General features: G+C 33.6%; 1 protein-coding gene and 1 long non-coding RNA gene across 2 annotated transcripts in view; one reads left to right on the forward strand and one right to left on the reverse strand.

The window, feature by feature from the left end:
* Nucleotides 1–21,516, forward strand: part of LOC143252968 (G-patch domain and KOW motifs-containing protein-like) — a 118,511-nt gene that overhangs the window by 82,185 nt on the left and 14,810 nt on the right. The window contains exons 7-9 of the mRNA XM_076505920.1: nt 7,979–8,090; nt 14,269–14,338; nt 16,688–16,773. Coding sequence (XP_076362035.1) covers nt 7,979–8,090; nt 14,269–14,338; nt 16,688–16,773 — 268 coding nt within the window. The remainder of the gene's footprint in view (nt 1–7,978; nt 8,091–14,268; nt 14,339–16,687; nt 16,774–21,516) is intronic.
* Nucleotides 18,334–21,516, reverse strand: part of LOC143252969 (uncharacterized) — a 32,386-nt gene continuing 29,203 nt past the window's right edge. Inside the window, exon 3 of the long non-coding RNA XR_013029277.1 lies at nt 18,334–18,459. This is a non-coding gene — a long non-coding RNA (uncharacterized LOC143252969). The remainder of the gene's footprint in view (nt 18,460–21,516) is intronic.

Here is a 21,516-nt window from a genome sequence, read left to right on the forward strand (position 1 = left end):
GAAAAACTTGAAATTTAGAGATTATTATCTTGATATTGACAACAAGATTAAGTCAAACATGGAAAAAAATACATTTGTACAGAAAATGACTAATGAAACTATATTTCATAGTGATTGACAGCTATGATGTCATAAAATCACTATTAATTGCTGTTTTTGGAGTTTCTGGAACATGGCCTTTTCTCAGAATAGTCAGTTAGAGCTTGCTAACTGGAGATTTAGTGAAAATTGAGTTAGTGGTTGTGTGTTGTGTTTTTCTCCAAAATTTGACTACGTTCATCAGATATAAAGAGATGCTACATCAATGTACATATAAAAATTTTTATTACAAAGTTTTTTAAAACTAACAAGTTTAAGCATGTGTGGAACTGATAAGAGATGTTTGTCAAAACGTTTAATACCATGCTTACAGGTGGGTCAAAATATACATATCACAACCTGTTTACATTTACATTCAAAATTGAAAAACTTTATTATCAATATATGTTGGTAAGCTTGGCATAAAAAGTTGTTTATAATTCAAATATTTATGTTACTTAAGTTTTAATATCTTAATTTTAAAAGGAAATATTTGAATATCAGGCTCCTCTTTGTGTGTATTCCTATATATGGAGAGGGGATCTCCCAGGGAAGGTTCTGTTCTTTCAGTTTACCTCCTCTGGGATCTAAACATCCACTCACATGTCTGCCATAAGTGTTGACTCGTGAAGAGGAGGAGAGGATCCTGATGGTTGAAGGGTCCAACCCTAACACACCACTTTGTCCTTGAATTCCTGTAGACAAGCAGCCTTGGAATGCCCCCCCCCCACCCCCAGGTTCAATCAGCTGGCCCACTTGGGCTAGGGTCAACCAAGTATCAGTGTTGGATGTTCTCAACGGGTGTTGTGGACAGTGTATCTGATGCTAGTGTTTAGGTATAGTGCTCATGAAACCCTGGCATTGCTCCAGTGTCCTTGTTTGGCATTGTAGTGCCTCCCCTCTTAGGGGTTCATGGAGGGTGGGGTCAATGGCATTGAAATATTCTTTTTTACTATGGATCCTCCAAATAAAATAGTGAAAAAACAGTCCATAGATAAACAATAACATCTTGAAGATTTTGAGCAGCAATCTTCAACATTTGTAACACCTGAACCTTGTTTTCTTCTTCTACATTCTCTTTCAGACAAACCTTTAGAGCAGATATATGTCTCCCTTTTTCATTCATTAGGGACTAGAGGGACTTGCTGGCTCTCCAAAGTCAGTAAAGAAGCTTCACTCTGGTGACATATTGGTGGAAACATTCACCTCCAAACACAGTGAAGCCCTCTTACATTCAAAGGTGATTTGGGATATACTTATTGAGGTTATGCCTCATGCTACTTTGAATTTGTGATGAGAAGTTTTGTTGAGATGGAACTGAAGAACATCCCTGTAATTATGATGCTAACTAGTGTCATTCTAACATTTACATCACTACCTCCACCTGATACCATCAAGGCAGGTTATCTTAACTGCAAGGTGCCAAGACCACAATGCCTGTGAGTGTGAAACAGACCCTCATTGCATCAACTGCAATGCCTCTCATCTGTCCTACGTTCATTCTTGCCCTAAATGGTTGGAAGGAAAAAAAGGTGCAGCATTTTAAAACGATTTAAAACATTACTTACCCTGAAGCTTGAAAGTTGCTGTCCAACACTTCATCTTGGACATGTGCTGCTGCACTTACTTCCACTACAACAGTAGAAGTGCAGACAAGACGCTCTGTGCCTCCAAAAGAATCATTCTCCAAACAAATGAAAAGTCTTTTGACCTTCATGGTTAAAAAAGTTGATGAATCAACTTCAACACCTATCTCTGTCCCTAACATACATTCCATCAAACCCCAAGATCCACTTCCTTTGGTTCTGTGTATGGGAATATCCTTGGGTGGATCACCTGATTCAACTTCAAACATCAATCAGAGAAGCCTTTCTCAAATGACATCTTGTATCAGTATTCTTTAACATTGAGAAGGCTTATAATACAACATAGAGGTATGGCATTTTGCAAGACCTCCATTTATATGGGTTACGTGGCCATTTGCCCATTTTTATTAAAATTTTTTTAATGGACAGGTGATTTCAAGTTTGTGTGGGTTTGACACTTTCCCTTTCTTTTCTACAGCAACTCTGAGTCCCTCAGGGCTGTGTTTTGAGTGTCACACATTTCAGTATAAAGATTAATGCCATCACTAAACAACTCCCTTTTACTGTTGCAAATGGGGTCTGTATCGACAACTTTCAAATCTCGTTTCAGTTGTCCAACATGAGGTATATTTAGAAGCAGCTACAGACTGCTCTTAATCATTTACTGAAGTGGACCACAGCAAACAGCTTTAACTCCCCTCTCTTTAAAACCATTTGCATATACTTTTGCTGCCAAGAGGATATTCACCCTGATCCTGAACTCCATATCAGTAATGTTGTGCTACCTGTGGTCCCTGAGACAAAGTTCTTGGGGCTTATCATTGATCTAAGCTGAACTTTATACCACATCTAAAACAGCTAAGGGTAAAATGTCCTCTCTTCCACTACTTTGTGAGCAGATCGATGTTCTATGCTAAAGATATATTGAGCTTTTCTTCATTCGAAACTCGACTATGGATCACTGGTCTATGGCTCTACCAGGACCTTGACCATAAAGATGCTGGACCTCATTCATCATCAAGGACTTCGGTTGTGCACCAGGGCTTTCTGCACTTCTACAATTCAGAGCTTATACACAGAGTCTCATGAACCTTCTTTGCACCTTTGCCGTTTGTGACTGTCTTCACTATATGCTTCAGAACTTTGTTCCTTACTAAAACATCCCATCTGGGGTTGTGTTTTCCTTCGTAGGTGGGCCATGCTTTTTCAGAACAGACGATCTGCTATTGCCGCTTTTGGCCTTCATATCCAGGTGCAGTTGGATGAATTGGGTTTGTCCTTGCATAACATTGTTGTATCCACTGGTCAGCCCACCCCACCACCACCATAGCTTATTACAGTCCCCAAATGTGACCTATATTTAAGTCATCTGAGAAAAGCAGACACTCCCAATTGGAAATACTATTTGTTATTTGCTGAACATGTTTCAAATCATCCTTCTATTCCAATTTATACAGATGTTTCGAAATCAGATGACCGTGTGGGCTCTGCCATGGTTTGTTGTGGTTCAGTAGTTGCATGCAGAATCCCCTGTTCAGCTTCTGTATTCACTGCTGAACTGTATGCCATTTTTTTTTGCCCTGGATCACATAGAACAGTGGTTTCCAACCGGTGGGTCGCGACCCCCTGGGGGGTCACGAAGCCTTGGCAGGGGGGTCGCAAAGTCTTGTTAGAAGTAGCTTGGGATAACATTAATTTTATTTCATCAATTACATTTTCATGCTCTTACATTTTTTTTTTGTTTTGTTGCAAAGCAAAACGTGTGCTACGTTAGTTCAATGTCATTAGGTGATATTATGGGTGTATGTATGCGTGCCTGTGAGTGAATGTGCCTGTGTGAATGTGTATGTGTCTGCAACTGTATGTATGTGTGTACTACTGAGTAGTGAGTGCACACGCATGTACGTATGCTTGTGTGTCTGTTTAGCTGTGATTAAGTGTGTGTGTGCTCGCTGTCGACACGTGAGTCACATGTCCGTTGCTAATTGGATATATATGTTGAATATATGTTCTTTTTGTGAATTCAGGTTGGACCAATGTGATTTAATTTGCTAATAAATAATTACAGAATTTTTAAATATATTTTTTAGATGTTTCTTTCCCTCTCCTTCACAGAAAATAAAAGAAAAATTAAGCTGCTGATAGTAAGCCCTAAGTAGGGGGGTCACATGGGTTTCAAACTTTTAGGTAAGGGGTCGCGAGTGCCAAAAGGTTGGGAACCCCTGACATAGAAGTTACGCAGTACAGGAACTGTACTATTTATACTGACTCACTTAGTTCTCTTCTGGCCCTGGAATTGCTTCACGTTAGTTCACACCCTGTTCTGGCTGACATTCAAAACTGACTGGTCCATTTCTGTCTGACATCTAACTAGTTTTTTTGAATACTGGGCCAAGTTGGTATTTGTGGGAAAAGCTCGCCAACACTAGAGCTAAATCTGTCTGTTCTAGCACTATCACTGCTTTGCCCATTCCATACATTGACAGTCAACTTGGAGTGAGTAACATGAAAACAAGCTTTTCCAAATTAAAACCCTCTGTTGGACTTTGGCTGTCTTGCTTCTGTTAGGATTGGAAAGAGGAAGTTGTTCTAATTAAACTACGCATTGGTCACAGTAACTCATCATTTTCTTTTATTTGGGACTGATGCATCAGTGTGTTGTATGTTTAACACTCAGGTCACAATAAGCCACATTTTATGGTCTTACCATTGTTATGACTCTCAACGACAACACCGTTTTAAGCTTGTTTTGTCCCAAGGTTTATCCATAACGTTAGACAGTGTTATTGGTGATGGTGACACTGTCCACCTTAGAAATGTTTTTAGTTTTTTAAAGGCCATTAATCTTTTTAATGCTATTTAAGTTATTTAATTTATACATTAGACATTTTTTAATGTGATTCCTTTTTAAGATTCAAAGTCCATCTAGTTTGAGTTGAAATTAGAAAATGGCTGTAACATGATGTAACTTGAAACCAGGACTGGAAAGGCCAACTTCAGGTGTCTAATGGTGCTGTTTGAACTACCTATTAGTCATCCTGACAAGTTATAATTAAAATTTTGCTTTAAGTCTTTTAAAACTTTTACTACCTTTCTTCTGAAAATGGCCATGACATCAAATAATTCGAAACCAGGACTGGAAAGGTGACTATTTCAGGTGACTAATGGTGGTTTTTGAACTTTCCTGATAGTCTTCCTGACAATTTATGATAATTACAATTATGCTATAGAAAGTCCTTTACAACTTGTATTACTGTAGTTTTTCTCTTACTGCTGTAGACTAGATGTAAAAATTGGAATTAATGTTATTTATGTTTTTAATGCAAAAATTAAACTTTGTTATGTTTTACCTTAATTTCCTTTTATGAATTTTAATAATTTTACATTAATTTTTAACTTTTTACCAGATGTTTGGTGCAGATAGCCTTGTTACTTTGCACCATAAAACACCAAACCAACCAACCAACCAACCACATATTAAGCTGTTTCATATGAAATGCCAGATTTTTATGTGCAGATTTAAACCTTGATTTTTATATCTGTAAGAGAAGTATTATCATAAATTTGTCAAAATAATATAGTATATTATCTGGTGCATTTCAAGCTCATTTTTTTTTCTTATTTCAGAAAGTAACTCATATTTATACTGATTTTGTCATAATGAATAAAAATGATTATGATGTAATTTTTATTGTACGTGTTCAAACTTGCTCACAATGCACTGAATGCAGCTTGTAATATCAATCATGCATTTGGTAATGGCACAGCTAATGCATGCACATCGCAGTATTGGTTTGAGATTTTGCTCTGATGACACAGGTTTTGAAAATAAGCTTTGGTAGCCATCCTCAGACAGCCATAAATGTGGAAGATACCAGCCAAACTGTGAGATAATGTGCTGACAAACTGAATATTCATTATTCAACAGTTTCCAATATCTAGAAGCAAATGGTAAAGTGAAAAAGCTCAATAATTGTAAATGGGTACTTTACAAATTGACTGAAAACTGTCAAAGAAGACGAGTTGAAATTTGTCATTCCTTACTTGAAACAGAACAACTCATTTCTCCATAGAATTGTCATCTGTGATGTAAAATGGATTCTTTATGACAATCAGTGATGATTCAGACAATTTCTTGACTATCAAGAAGCACCAAAACCAGTTCTTTACCCTAAGAAACTTATGGTTAGTGCTTGACGGTTGTCAGCAGGTGTGATCCATTATTCATTCTTAAATCCAGGAGAAACAATTACAGCAGAGAAATATTGTTGTAAACTTGAAATTTGCATCAAAAGATGTCACAAAAACATCCAGCAATAGTTAACCGCAGTGGACCTATACTGCTTTACAAAAATTCTCAATCTGATATCTCACATGTTACTGTCCAAAAACTTGAATTTGAAACTTGACCACATCCATCATATTCTCTAGATCATTCCTATACAGATTATCTTTTTTTTTTTAAAGAAGTGGACATTTTGTAAAGGAAAAAGTGTTTCCAAACCAAAGGTCAATTAAAAGTGCCTTCAAATACTTCTTTGCATTCAAAAGACATTTATAAACAGTTATAAACTTACAACTCACTGACATAAGTACATAAAAATATGTACTTGTCTTTATTTTCCTTTAAAAATCCTACATTTTGTATAACTGATAACTTCCCATCTTTCACTTCTCTGTATTATATTACATGCCTCATACTCGTTTTTTTTTTTCACCCACTTAGATTTGCTTGCTTCATTTACCTAAGTTTTAGTGTCCAATTAGAAATGCAAAATGTAGAAAATTACAGGCCAAAACATAAAATTGGAACCCCCTACATTCTTGAGTTATTAAAATACTGTGAAATTTCACAAAAGCAGCCCTTTCTACCTTCATGCTTTTTTTAAGGCCATTTATTTTGTCACTCCTAATTTTCATTTTGACGTGTTTATAACTGATAGAAAGAACATATTTTGAACTTCACAAATCAGAAGGTTATGTATACGAGGGCTGTTCAAAAAATACGCGGACTGACGTCATAAAACAAAATGTACTTTATTTAGAAGGTACAGGTCTGGGACCCCTTCAAAGTACTCTCCTCCCCAACGCACACACTTATCCCAACGGTGTTTTCACTTGTTGAAACAGTCCTGGTACGCTTCTTTTGTTATGTCCTCCAGCTCCTTCGTGGCATTTGCCTTAATCTCGGGAATCGTCTCAAATCTTCTTCCTTTCAAGGGTCTTTTGAGTTTGGGGAACAAGAAAAAATCACAAGGTCAGGTGAGTAGGGGGGGTGGGGAAGAACAGTGATCGAGTGTTTGGCCAAAAAATCACGAGTTCTGAGGCACAAATTTCGCAGCAACGCGGTGCATCTTCAATTTTTCGGTCAAAATCTCGTAACAAGATCCAACTGATATCCCACACTCTTCAACAAGCTTCCTGACAGTCAGACATCGATGTGCCCGCACCAGGGTGTTGATTTTGTCGACGTGTGGGTCGTCAGTTGACGTGGAAGGACATCCAGGACGCTCATCATCTTCAATGGACTGTTGACCATCCTTAAAACGTTCATGCCACTTGAAACATGCCATACGCTTCATAGCAACATCACTGTAAGCCGTGTTAAGCATAGCAAAAGTTTCAGCCGCAGATTTTCCAAGTTTAACACAAAATTTCACAGCAAGTCGTTGCTCCTTCAGGTCATTCATTCTGAAATCCGCTAAAAGAAAAAATCACACTTCACTTAAAACCGCGTAGCTAATACACAAATGAAGATATCTTAAATCGGGAAATGGTGTCGTAACCAACTGATCTGTGCGTACCTAGCGACACCAAGCGGATTCCCCTGGAACCAACTGGAGCCGCGCAATTCAAACAGTCCGCGTATTTTTTTAACAGCCCTCGTATATACTTGTATTATGCATGATGTATTCTAGAAAAATCAAAAACCTTCTTGTATTCCTAGTTTTGGTTGTCAGTGTTGACAGTTGACAAGGAAAACATGATGTGCATTGACTAAAGACATTGCTATAAGTAGTAATGGAATTTTTTAACTAACCTTTAGCTTAGACAGAAAGCTAGGCAAGTTAGATTGTTTTAGAACATTCTTTTCTAGCACCTGATTATTTACTAAAAGCTTTCGAGATTTTGTGAATGTATATTAAGTAAATTTGGAATCATAGAATTTATAGTAAATATTAATTCTCCAATCCAAGCTTGGTATATTTAGAGTTATGGCATGTATAGTTTCTGTTGTTTATGTTAAAGCTAAAAATTATGGTGTAAGTTTATTAAATACTTATTCAAAATTTTTTTGTGTTTGTTTCTCACAGAGAGAGACATGACGATGTGCTAAAAAAGGGTACTTACAGTTGGTTAGTACCTTTAATAAAGGTGAGGTTCATTGATGAAACATACAGGAATGGAAAATATTACAATACTAAGGTATGATTATTATTCTTAAAATATATTTTACTCTTTCTGTGTAGTCAGTGGTTGAGAACATTATATTAAAACAATTTTGATGTTTTGCTGTGTTAGTGGCAGTTCTCTGTCTGATGACTGTGCATCTTGACAACAGCCTTAGAATGTGATTTTCATTGCAAAAGGCTCTGTGAAAAGACTGTTAGGTCTAAAGCAAATCACTACTGTCTACGTGCTTAAAGTGTATGGGAATGATTGTTTCAACAGTGTGATTGTACAGAGATCTATAGGTTATGTATCCAATGATTTGATCAGGAACTCTTCATTTAGAATGATATAAATAAATGTGTTCTTCTTTGGCTGCTTTAGATATAACATGGTATAACACATCTCTATGACCTGAATGTATAAACATTTTGCATCAGAAAGAGCTGTTACATACCTTTCCCAAAACTGGCCAATTCTTAATGGCATCATATTTCCTGCAAAACACTAAAGAAGTCAAAATGTTCTTATACATGTGGTTACATTCCAATTTTATATCAGCTTTGTTTATCATGTTATTTGCTGATTTACATATTCAAAGTTGTTTTAACATAATAATTTACTCAATCCTCTGTATTTTAACTATAGAAGGAAAACCTTGGTTGTAGACAATAAATTTAATTTCCTGATGTATTGAGTTAAACCGTAAATTAAATAGTACTGAATCATCAAGTTATACAAGGAGAGATTTCCACACCAAGAAAAAAAAAAGCATTAAACTTTTTTTCTTTTAATAAGGCCATTCACAGAAAAGTAAATGTAAGTTTAGTGAGTTCATTAAAGTAAAATAGGTTTCACATATTACTTAAATTTGTATGTTTTCTTATTTAAACAATTTCAAGATATTGTGATCAATCTTAAAATTTTGTTTTCAAAATTTTCAATTGCACTTTGAAAATTTATGTCACCCATGCTTCACACTTAAGCTTTCACCTCTGGACGATATATTACCAATGGAAAGATGAGGAGAGGCCATATGAGATTGTTTTATAGTTAATTTTCACAAGCGTTTTGTTCTGTAAGTTTTTTTTTTTACAGTTTTGACTTTCAAACCTTTCTACATTTTAGACCAGTGCTAAAAGTTATTTTATGCATTTTATTAACATGATAATAAGTTGGATATCTGGTATACTTCAGCACATCAGACATCTATGTGAGAGTAAAACACTGGTGTTTACATTATATTTTTTTGTAACTAGTTTTAAAAATGTTTAGTGCTTTGTATTTCTAGTATGGTAAATGTTTAACAAAGACTCTTAATTAGAAATAAGAAACATAGAATAAATGCCAACATATATTTAGTCATTTGTTAAAAATTTGTACATGTGTTTAAATGCACGTTTGCAATATTTTTGCTTAGAATGAAGTGTGGAAGCATATAGTGAAAATTTATTAAGATATTACAATTTTCACTTTGCACTTGATTGAAAGCAATACATTGCTTACAATGATCATCATTTGATATATTTTAAAATAGCTTTGTGTGTTTTGATTAGTTTAATTATTTCCAAGGAATCTGGATGAGACTTGTCACAAAGAAATACAGTGACATTCTGTAGATGTTTATATTTGTAGAACAAATTTATAGTGTTTCAATTAATTTGTTTGCAAAATAGTTATATATTATTACTACTTTGATAATTTAAAAATCATGTTGAAAATTTTTAAATTTTGCTATGTGACAGAGAATCAACTAACTTTGTAATATATTTGAACTTTTAAAATCTTTCTTAATCCTTTGACAGTGATGTACATTTTAAACTTTCTCTGCTTGTTACTGAGCTACATTTCGAGTTTACTTAAACTACTTCACTGTCAATATATTTTAATGACATTATTATTGTCATGTACATTATAGTTCAAAGTTTTATATTATTTCAGTTTTTATTCCATTATTTAAAAACAAACATTGCAAGCTGTAATTCATACTTCAGTTTTGTTGCCACATGAGGTATAAAAAGTTTCACACTTTAACAATGTATAACTTGAATCACAAAAACTGCAGTCCTGTAGTTGTATGTCAAGACAATAAGTACACTTACTTGCCCTATTGATATGTACGTTCTAGAACTCCTTAGCTGAATGCAGTTGATACAAGTAAGTAATACATTTTGTCAACCCCTGATGTGTTTGATGCCCATCTTCTGTGCTTACTTTAGAGCTTTACAGTTCACACGTAGTGACATCACATACATTTTTATAGTCACTAGAAAGAGCTTATTTTACAGTATAATATAACAATGGTTATTTTTGAAAATGGTGCCAAGTTGTCATCATTGGGTAGATGTAACTGCTTGTGGTATTCTTGGTTCCTTGTTCACAATAACATTTCAGTTGTTTTATTACTTAAATATGTTACAGTTAGAAAGATAGTTAAATTGTATTTATGTTTTACTTTTATATTTTAGAATATCATGTATTATTTGTGTTTAAAATTAATATTTAAATGATTTAATAATTTTTGTAAAATAACCTAAGCTTCTCGTTCTGAAAGGCTTACATTACCAAGATTGTATAAAAAGATTTTGTTGGAGGTTAAGGTATCTCTGTCATTCATATAATTCTATCGCTGGTGGGTACCCATTGATGTGTGCCAAAATAAATAATCAACAATAAGTTTTACGGAAGGGAAAGAACATCAAAATTAAACTACAAGTTAACAGGTTAAGATATGAAATTACTTATATGACCCGAAGAATATATTTTAAGATTATTCACTGAGCTTATATTTCTAAATTTTTAATATCTCACTGTACCAATGGTGCACAAAGTCCAGCTCTTGACGAGTCGCCAAGTGGCCCGCGATGTCCAACGGGAAAGTCAAACATAGAGAGTTCGCGCCTGTTCGAAGATTAAGCGCTATAGAAGAAATATGCATTAGATTAGATACTGGATGGTTCCATATTTGTGTCGAGCAATAAAGAAAATTTAATAAGTAAATCTAGTTAATGCATGGGCATTTCATCATTGGTGAAATGACGTAATATTTCCGTAATTACGAAATCTCACGCGTTCCAATTGTTCTTCAAGATTTACGTAGGAGCCCTATTTTGATATTATTTCATAACAAAAATGGCAGCTAATCGTAAAAAAAAATTTGACGATGAAAACTGGCACTTTCATGATGATTGGACTGTGCAATACTGTTTTGTTCAACAACAGAAGAACGTGATTTGTCTGCTGTGTCATTTGACAATATCAGTGACGAAGGTATTCAGTATAAAGCGTCATTATGAGTCGAAGCATAAAGATTTCCACAACATTGTCAGTGATGAAAGAACAGCTCGAATTGAATCTCTGCGGCGGTCGCTGAATCACCAGCAGAACGTTTTTTCAAAGCAGTCAGCAGATTTAGGTGCAGCATGTGAGGTCAGTTACAATATTTCATTGATGATAGCGAAATCTGCTCGACTGTTCACTGATGGTGATTTTATCAAGCAGTGTATAATTACTGCATCGGAAAAGTTGTGTCCAGAAGCAGTTTGCGAGCTACAGATGGTTGCTTTGAATCGTATGACAATTCAATGAAGACTTTCACACCTCTCAGCAGATGTGACAAGGCAGCTTACAAATAAAGCCGCTAACTTTGTCTACTTTTCTTTGGCAACAGACGAGTCGACTGACATCAGTTCAACAGCACTGCTACTAGTTTTTGTTTGTGGTGTGTCATCATCGTTTGATATCACAGAGGAGCTAATCGGCATGGGTTCCATGAAGGGTCAGACAACTGGGTCTGCTCTATTCGAGGAAACAGTACGACTATGTAGTAGCGTTTCATTGGATTTCATGAAACTGGTAAGTGTGACAACTGATGGAGCACCAGCCATAACTGGAGAAAGTAGCGGGCTGGTAGTACTGTTGATGAAGCATCGAGAAAAGCAGAACAGACAGTTGGTGAAGTTGCATTGTATTATTCACCAACAGAATCTGTGCAGTAAAGAACTTAGTTTTCAGGCACTGATGGCATTAGTGATGAAAATCATTAATTTCATCAAATCACGAGGGCTCAGTCACCGTCAGTTTCGAAGTCTTCTTGAAGAAATTGTTTCAGACTATGGTGACCTTGTGTATCACTGTGAAGTACGCTGACTGAGTCGAGGGAAGATGCTCAGAAGATTCTGGGAGTTGATTGATGAGGTGATAGAATTCCTCAGAAGCAAGAACAAAGACACAGAAGTGATTTCCATTACTGATCCAGCATGGCAAGCTGATTGGACCTTTCTGGTCGACATGACACAACACTTGAATGATCTGAATTTGAAGTTGCAAGGCAAAAATCAGCTTGTCTGTCAGCTTGCAAATCACGTTTCAGCTTTCAGGATGAAGTTGCAGCTGTTCCGGCAGCAAGCAGCATCAGGCAATTTTGTGCACTTTCCCACTTTTCAGTCACAGCTACAGAAGAATCAGGACATTGACACACAAGTTTTTGTTGGGAACTTGATAGCTTAATTCAATTCTTCATCTCACAGTTTCATGACTTTGACCAATGCAGATTGTTGATGAAACCTTTTGCTTATCCCTTCAGTGTGTCAGTGGATGACTTGTCAGCAGAATATCAGCTTGAACTTACTGATTTCCAGCCATCTGATGAACTGCGTGCTATTTATCTGGAAAACAGTTTGCTTGACTTCTACAAAACGTTGCCTGATACATTTGCTAATCTGAAAGAGAACGCACTTGTCCACACCAGCATGTTTGGCAGCACGTACTGCTATGAACAGGCTTTCTTGCATATGAAAGTGAACAAAAACAACACTTGTAATCAGCTGACTGATGATCATCTGGAAGCAGTCTCGCGTCTTTCAACATCAAACATCAAGCTGGACATTTCTTAGCTTGTAGATGACATACAGCACCATCCATCACACTGACTTTGTGACAGTTGATGTATCATAGCATTTCTTAGAATAATGTGCAAACTTTTTGACGTAATCATTACTTTTGTATTTTTAAATGTGATGTCCATCTTGTGTGAAACAACTGTGGGACGATTTTAATCTTCACTTTTTTGTGGCTTTCAATAGTTATGAGAAGTCTGTTTGTGGCCCCTGACTCAAAATGTTTGTGCACCACTGCACTACACTGTACATTGATGATAATAGCATGTTAGTGATATAGTAAAGCAAATTAAAAATAAAATATAAATATTTACCAAAATTTTTTTATTCATTTAGGAGATTATAGAGATTATGCAAATGAAATTTAAAACTGTAAAACAAAAATAGCCCACACATCAAGCAGCTACAGGTCAAATGTACAAGAGCACTGAATATTATCCATGTCCTCTCTGCTACCACTCGGGGAGTAGATAGACGTTCTATGCTAAAGATATATTGTGCTTTTATTCAATCGAAACATGACTGTGGATCACTGGTCTATGCCAGATCATCGGCTTTAAAGATGCTAGACCCTATTCATTATCAAGGACTTCAACTCTGCACTGGGGCTTTATGCACTTTCCCAGTTCAGAGCTTGTACATACAAACTGACCGTAACATTAAGTAACTCGAAACCAGGTCTGAAAAGGCCAGCTTCAAGTAACTGATGCTGATTTTTGAACTTACCTGTTAGTCTTCCTGGCGAGTTATGATTATTATAGTCACGCTACAGAAAGTCCTTTACAAGTTGAATTACTGTAGTTTTTCTCTTGACATTGTAGACTAGATGTAAACATTGGTTTTATACTATTTATTTATTTTTTAACTTTATTTTGTTTAACCTTAATATCCTTTTATGAATTTTACTGAATTTACTTCTACCTTTTTACTGGACGTTCTGCGCAGATAGCCTAGCTGTTTTGTGCCATAAAACACTAAATCAGCCAACCAACCAACCAACAAAAATAGCATTTTTATACATAATATGAAAATCACCTTACAGATGAACTATTTGGAGTCTGAGTGTAAATAACTACACTAAATAATGAAGTTTTTGTTGAAATAGTACAGAAATCAATATTAAATATTTTATTTTTCTTGTCAAATTTCAAACAACTTCATTCACTTGTTTCATTTTTGTGAAGAAATTTCATGAGATTTACATAACTCACTCTGTAAGTAGGCCTTTATCAAAGAGTTGAATGGAAATTAATTGTAAAAATGCTCCTACTGTGTTGGCAGTCTCAGTTTTCAATATTTGGTTATATTTTCTTTAGGTTGTGATTGAAGATGTTTATTCATCAACATCTTGTTTGTGCAGAACAGATGATGGGAAGCTTTTAGAAGGTAGGTAGGTGTTTAGGTATGCATAAAAAAGTGGAGATGTATTTGCTTTTCAAAATCTATTTCCCCTCTATTCATATATAAAAACACGTAAAAATGTATAACTTCTAGGAGTTTGGTTTGATTGAACAGTGAACACAACCAATGAAATGGCAATGGTAGTTCAATTTTGTCGAGAATGTGATTGAATGCATTTCGTATTTAAGCTTTTTGTATATATTTCCAGTCATGAATTTCAACATATAGGCATTATAATTTTACTGTGACATTTACAGGATATTTCACACAAAACGTTAAGAAATCATGGCTCACTTTGGTGTTGCTACAATAAAAATTGATGATGAATATATATAATGTAAACATAAACATTAATGTATGACTGTTACAAACAGTAAGACCAAATTTATCATGAAATTAAACGTAATTTTCTAGGATTATCAGCTAGGTATTATTTAAAATTATATTTTTCAACAAGTAATGCTATTTGTGCTCCATACTGGATAGAGAACAAAAAATATAAAAATCTTGTTTATATGTGCCTTCTTACATGACCACACTGAGGATACAAGAATAAAAGAAAAAATCATCACTAAGTGAAAGAGCTATTATGTAGGTCTGGCTACCGAACTAGATAAAAGGAACCACATAAGATAGGGATGGAAGTGGACATGTCACGTGATTGACTAATGGTCACATAGCAGACTAAGCTGTCTAAACTTTACACAAAAAATTAAAAACTCTACATTATTGGCTTCCATACGTTTTAAATTGAAAGTTGGACATTTGAATAGAATCTCAGCATTCATCATTATACTTTTTTTTCTAGTTAACTTTAAAATACTACATTTATGATTATTTTACATTTGAGTAACAGTTTAGGATTGGAAGTTCTGGTTCTATTTGTTTTGCTAGTGAGGAAGCATAAAATATAGGTATTTTATTTAGCAATGAATTGTTTTCCTTATATTTGTTTTTTTACTTTTCTTCTGAGAAGGCTATATGGGTTACTAGGTTATAGGGTCATTCTAAAGTTTTATCTTAAATTTGCATAGAATGATACTAAAATAAGTAATCAAAGATCTTGAAGCCTTTTTTTGCTTTATCAGATTATGACGTAAGGTGATGATGAATGAAAATAAGAAATTTCAGTTTTGGTTGTTTGCTGGTTTTTCAACTTTAGGATGTTGTAGATAGCTGAAAAATGGTATGTTTACTGGATGCAGGGTGATTATGCCAGGTTACTCTTTATATCTAGCTTCTGATGACAGAGAAGAACCACATGACTTTTGTATTGCTTTAATATGGGTGTTCATGTCATCTACACGTAGAGAGTACTAATTCACTCTAATAGAATCTTACTTCAGTATTAGTAGATCAGTATCAAAACGTTCTGTGGTATAATATATTGATAGGTACCATTAAGTTCATGATGTAATTCAATACCTTGATAAACTAAACCATTATGTCCACATATTTGTTTATATCATTGAACTAATTCAAATACATTTGTTTATGTGTATGTGTGACTGAGGATATTTGAATTAAAATAATATCTATATAGGTTTACTTTGAAATCCAAAGGCATGTATTTATATGTTTTTATGTATGTGCTTGAAGTGTTTTAATAGCAGCTGAATAATAATATAAAAAAAGAATTAAGTAACAGTTGTCCAATGCACAAAGTGTAATGATATAACTTGTTGTCTGTCACATAAACCCCATTGTCCCAAGTGTTGGGTGATATAAATTCTAAACCACTGACAATGTGAAATTATTCAAAAACATAACACACAACAATTACATTCCTCAAATAGTTGTTTTAAGTATTGAATACACTTAAATGGTAGAATGTCAAAATAAAATAATGATATTGTTTATTTAAGAATTTTCATTTTTCTCGCACACTGGAGTGTTGTGAACAGTTCTGGACTAGAAATGTTATTCAGTAGCAAAAAGCCTTTATGAATATGAAATAAGGCTTTAAACAAATTAACATTTAATAATTGTGTTATAAAAAAGCATTACTTTTTGTAGCATATGTTTTTAAAATAATATGTAATCATTGAGACATAAGTTTGACATATCCACATTCAGTAATTTAAATGATAATTGGCTGTATTTAAATTCAATGTTTAAGATTCGGAGTAGAATAAATGTTGGAATAAACTGTATTTTGGTAGAAGTGGTTTTTGAGCAGTATTTCTGCTTTGTAAGAGAATAGTATTAGAAATGTATACTTCAAGTAATGTTGTGAAAGAAATTTTGAAGAGGAGTTAAATTCAGCTGTTGATTATAATGTGCTTGATAAGTTTTTTTAGAAATTATAATATCATTCTTCTGCTGCTGTTGTAGATATACATCCTTCAATGTTAGAAACAGTGATTCCACGATCAGAGTCTGCTCATGTGTTAATTCTAAGTGGAAAATACAAAGGAAAGGTGAGATACAACTTTTGTAAGGCCCTGTTCAAAAGCATGTGATGATTTTTCACAGTGTATAGTGGCTATGCATCTTAAACATTAGTGTTTCAGATTTACCAAGAGCATGTTTATTTGATTCCCTGTTTAAAAAGAGATGAAGCTGACTGTGTACAGAACCATTAGTAACATGTTGTAGGTGAAAATCCTCATTATTTGGTATGTTTACGTTGCTTAGATAATTGTCCAGTAATAAATTTCTTCCTGTAGTAACATTATTGAAGGTGAAGGCAAATTGCTAAGTGTGGCTGCAAGCAATACCACAAAACCATTATATGTGCTTCACATAGTTTTGTAAAACATTTTTTATAATAAGTAAAATAAACATATTAGCTAGTGATTGTTTAAAATTCAAATTTTTAATTAAGTATTACTATATCTGTCTCATATTTGGTAGAGAACAAAGAATGTTAAACTTGATGAAGTATGACCTATCACATGAAAATGGTAAAAATACAGAACATTATTAAGTATTAGTAGATTAGTGAAGTATGAATTCTCTCATGGTAATGCAGAACCTTATTTAAGCATTAGTACATCAGTGAACTGTGACTTATATGAAAAGACTGAGAGTATAGAACTTTACTTCACTGTTAATTATTGTAATATTTATACTTTTAGGTGAAAATGAAATTCAGTATCAAATAAAACTACTTTCTTTCCATGAAAAAAAGTTTTTGTACTTGTAAAGATGTACTGAGGGACAAACCTAGACAGGAGTTTGTCATTAACTAACATGAACCTTTTGATTAGTTCTATCATATATGATTTGCTAAGAACAAACTTAACAGACTGGCACATTCTTTTTATGTATAATGTAAGCAAAAATTTATTAAAAGTTAGAAAGACTACCTGAATAAGGATTTTTTCATTCTTTTTTGTAAAAGTGACATTCATGGAATTTACACAAAGATTCATGACAAAGGATATGATAGTTTTGTCTACAAAAATTAAAATATTTATAACAGCTGTAAAATTTGTATGTTCTGATAATTTCCAGAATGAAAGGTACAAAGTTTAGATGTAAATTTGTTATTGCTTCAAGGTGATCGAAATGCGTACATGTAGATAAATTATGTGTATGTTATATATGAATGCAACTCACACTGAGTGAATCCTGAAGTGATACATTGATAGCCATAAGAAAATTTGTTTGAAGTGGGTATGAATTAGCTATATTGACATTGACATATTTTTAATGTGTATGGTGCTTCCCTGTCCCATAAACAACTTGTCATATCTATTTTTCTCATTTTTTATACATTATAGGTGGGGAATAAATTCTATAAATAGGAATGAATAAAGATAGAATTGTATGAACCCCTAAAGCATCATCAGGTTGAATAATATTGTTGGAATGTTCATTTGCTATTGTTGAAAGTTAGTATATTGTGTATTTGTATATCAATGTCCAGTTCATACATTAAATGTTGTTAAAATGTAATATGAGCAAAAATCATTTCAATACTGCTTAGCCATTTATCTTTATATACTGAATTTCCAACATTTTACAGAGCTAACATACCCATTCATTACTTCTTGCCTTCTGCCTCTTCAATTTTATCTCCTCCCATTTTCAAATCAACAGAATATTCCACCTCACTGCAAAGGAACACTTTCTTGAAAGTACCTCACGTAGTGGTGTGTCTATATAAGAGGTGATGATTGAAAATAATCTTCTTTTGTTATGTAACAGGATATTTATTTAGTGCAAGGCATTTTTGTGGGACTAAAGAAATAAATAAATTAATCCTGCAATGACACAGCAGTACCAAATAAGCATAGCTCATGTGTAAAATGACACTTAGCACAACAATATTTATGACAATTGTACTTTTTTAACTCTATCAAGAGATATAGGGGCTAGATGGCAGGTCATCACATGTAGTCTTACATTCACAATTTTATTTAAATATTATTTTATGATTGTATGTCAATAAATTATAGCTTATTATTCAGGTTTTAGTTTTATATGCAAGTTAATTTGAAAGTAAATAATAAAAACAATCACTAAGTATCAATTTTTGTGTGTTATGTGGTGTGTCACTTTCCGGGTTTGGTCAGATTACATTTTATGATACCTACAGTACAGTGCCCTATTGCTTTTTATGTATTATAAATGCAAATTTTCAATATTAGCAAACTAGAAAATAAAATAAGAACCTCCAATGTTTTCTGTTTGCTTGAGATATGATATTTAGCAAATCAACCATATTGGCTCTGCTCAACACTTCATCACTTGAGAAGACTTATTTATCACACCTCTATATCTATACTAATAACTTTATAACCTACCAAAAGCTCTACATTTCTGCTACATAATTCTCTCACACTTTCTAATATACATAAAAAATAAAAACTTTTATCTTTGGAAAATTTGAAGTATTGCTATCAAATCTATTTTGTGAATATATATATTTTTAGACTCAAATACAGTTTAGTTAGGAAACTTTATAAATTACAGTGAATTTGTATTATATTACTATTGTAATTTATAATTTTTTGAATTCTCAATTGCTTACATGAAGTCTACAAAAATTATTATATTTGTATCTCCACATGTGAATTTGGATGAGGCTTAGCAAGTGTGGCTTATAAGTGCAAACAATTGCTTCATAGCATCGTAAGTACTAGAGTTTATTGCTTTCCAAATATTTTTTATTTACTGTTTTATGTTTCAAGAAAAATATCTGACATTTAAGTATTTATTTGAAAATATTATTAGTGTGTGTATATATTATATAAACGTGTAATGTATGGTAGCCAATATGTTACTGTATTTTACAAAGTAAGAACTTGTGTTAGTTTTCTACTCATTTACATTAAGGTAAGATGAAAAGAAATTATACAAAACTAAAGACCTAGCAACTCAAAGTTATTTGAGTAAATTGTGACAATCAATGAAATAAATATATTAGTGATAAACTCATCTTTATGTATGAAAATGAACATATAGATCAAAGAAAATTTCCATAAAAATGCTTTAGTAGAAAACCAATATCAAAAACAATAAAAGAAATGAAATTTTAGACCATATTAGTTTAGTTTTAAATAAAAAGTAATCATGTGTAGAAAACAATGGACATACAAACTGTATGAAATAATGAAAAGTTGTACAAACTCAAAGAATACAATTATGCATACAAACAAATTATACATTGAGGAAACCTGTACAAAAATATTTAATTTTTAAAAAATGCAAAATTTCAGAAAATGTTATTGTGTATTCAAAGAAAAAGTACTCACTTATCTGCAGAACAATATATGTAAAACTGTATGAAATAATGAAAAGTTGTACAAACTGAAATAAAACGTGAAAAGGAACTTCATTACTATACATACAAAAATGTTCCCCTGGACACAACAGATAGTCTTATCTGGCTTTGCTATAACTAAAACACACACAAAATAGATCAGTTAAAACTTGTACAAAAGTATTTTTCTAATAAAAACAAAAAATAAAATGGAAAACAGAGAAAAATTAAATTGCAAAACTTGGAAGAACAGCAGTAAGATGGTATTCTTCAATGTGTTTGAGACAGATAAATTCATTACATAGTTTACATTGTATCATGATGTTTGTAAGACAGAATCTGAATTTTTCTTATCATTTTTCTCAACAAGTTTGGGGTAGTGCCTTCCAACAGCTATTCTCAGAGTTGAAAAGTTCTGAACAGTTCTTAAGTGGTATACCAGAAGAATCTGGTCCTTTTTGAAGTAGAAGCTCAACAAGCCAAGTGACCAGATCATTTTGAAAGCCTTCTAGGACAGTTTTGGCTGGTTGATCTGCATTTTGTATAGTATGATGTAAGCAAGTGAAAAAAAAAAAAGTCTTCTATCCCACTTCATCATCATTTGTCCAATAGAATAGTAGTTTGTGTTGGTCATTCAGGCCCACCCCACAATTGATTTTGTAATCTCATTTCTCCTCCCTCTTGTAACAATTGCACTGAAATAAAAAGAGCATAAATATCTCATTTGTCAGTCCATATTGCAGCTTTCAATATTCTACTCTTGAAAAAAAAATTGTGCTTCTTCCATGTATAAGTTTATAGCTACCAGTTCTTGTAGGAAATACAATCTGTACTTCCTTCACCCACAAGCTTAGGTTCCAACAACCAGTAATTTGTGAAATAAATGAGGAAAAATGTAAAATTTGTTTACGAAAACCTCGTGTCCTAGTTTGTTATATTTGTCCATCAGTTCCATCACGATGTTATTTGCAAGACACCTATCAGGCATTTATCCCTCTTTGCATGTATAGATTTTATACTTAAGACAATATCCACTCACAGCTTCTTTCAGGACCCAGAACTTGATACCCCACTGAACATATTTCTTGGGCATATACTGAAAGAAACTAGTTTTGCATTTTGTGCCGAAAATTTTCTCATCTATAGATAGTTCTGTGGGGTACATACCTTGATTCTGATGTTCTTCCCGTGGTCCCTGAGGCAAAGGAAACTAACTTTCGTTCCTCATATCAAGCATTTACGTGTCAAATGTATGAGGGCTCTGAACATTCTTTGTGCACTCTCTTCATCCTGTTGGGGAGTGGATTGATGTTCTATGCTAAGGATCTATCATGCTCTAATTTGCTCCAAACTAGACTATTTGGGTTTTTGTCTATAGTTCTGCCAGGATCTCAGCCTCGAAGATGCTGGACCCATTCACCATTTGTGGCTTTCTGCACTTATCCAGTCC

This window comes from Tachypleus tridentatus, chromosome 6 (genome assembly GCF_004210375.1).
Source record: "Tachypleus tridentatus isolate NWPU-2018 chromosome 6, ASM421037v1, whole genome shotgun sequence".
NCBI lineage: Eukaryota > Metazoa > Arthropoda > Merostomata > Xiphosura > Limulidae > Tachypleus > Tachypleus tridentatus.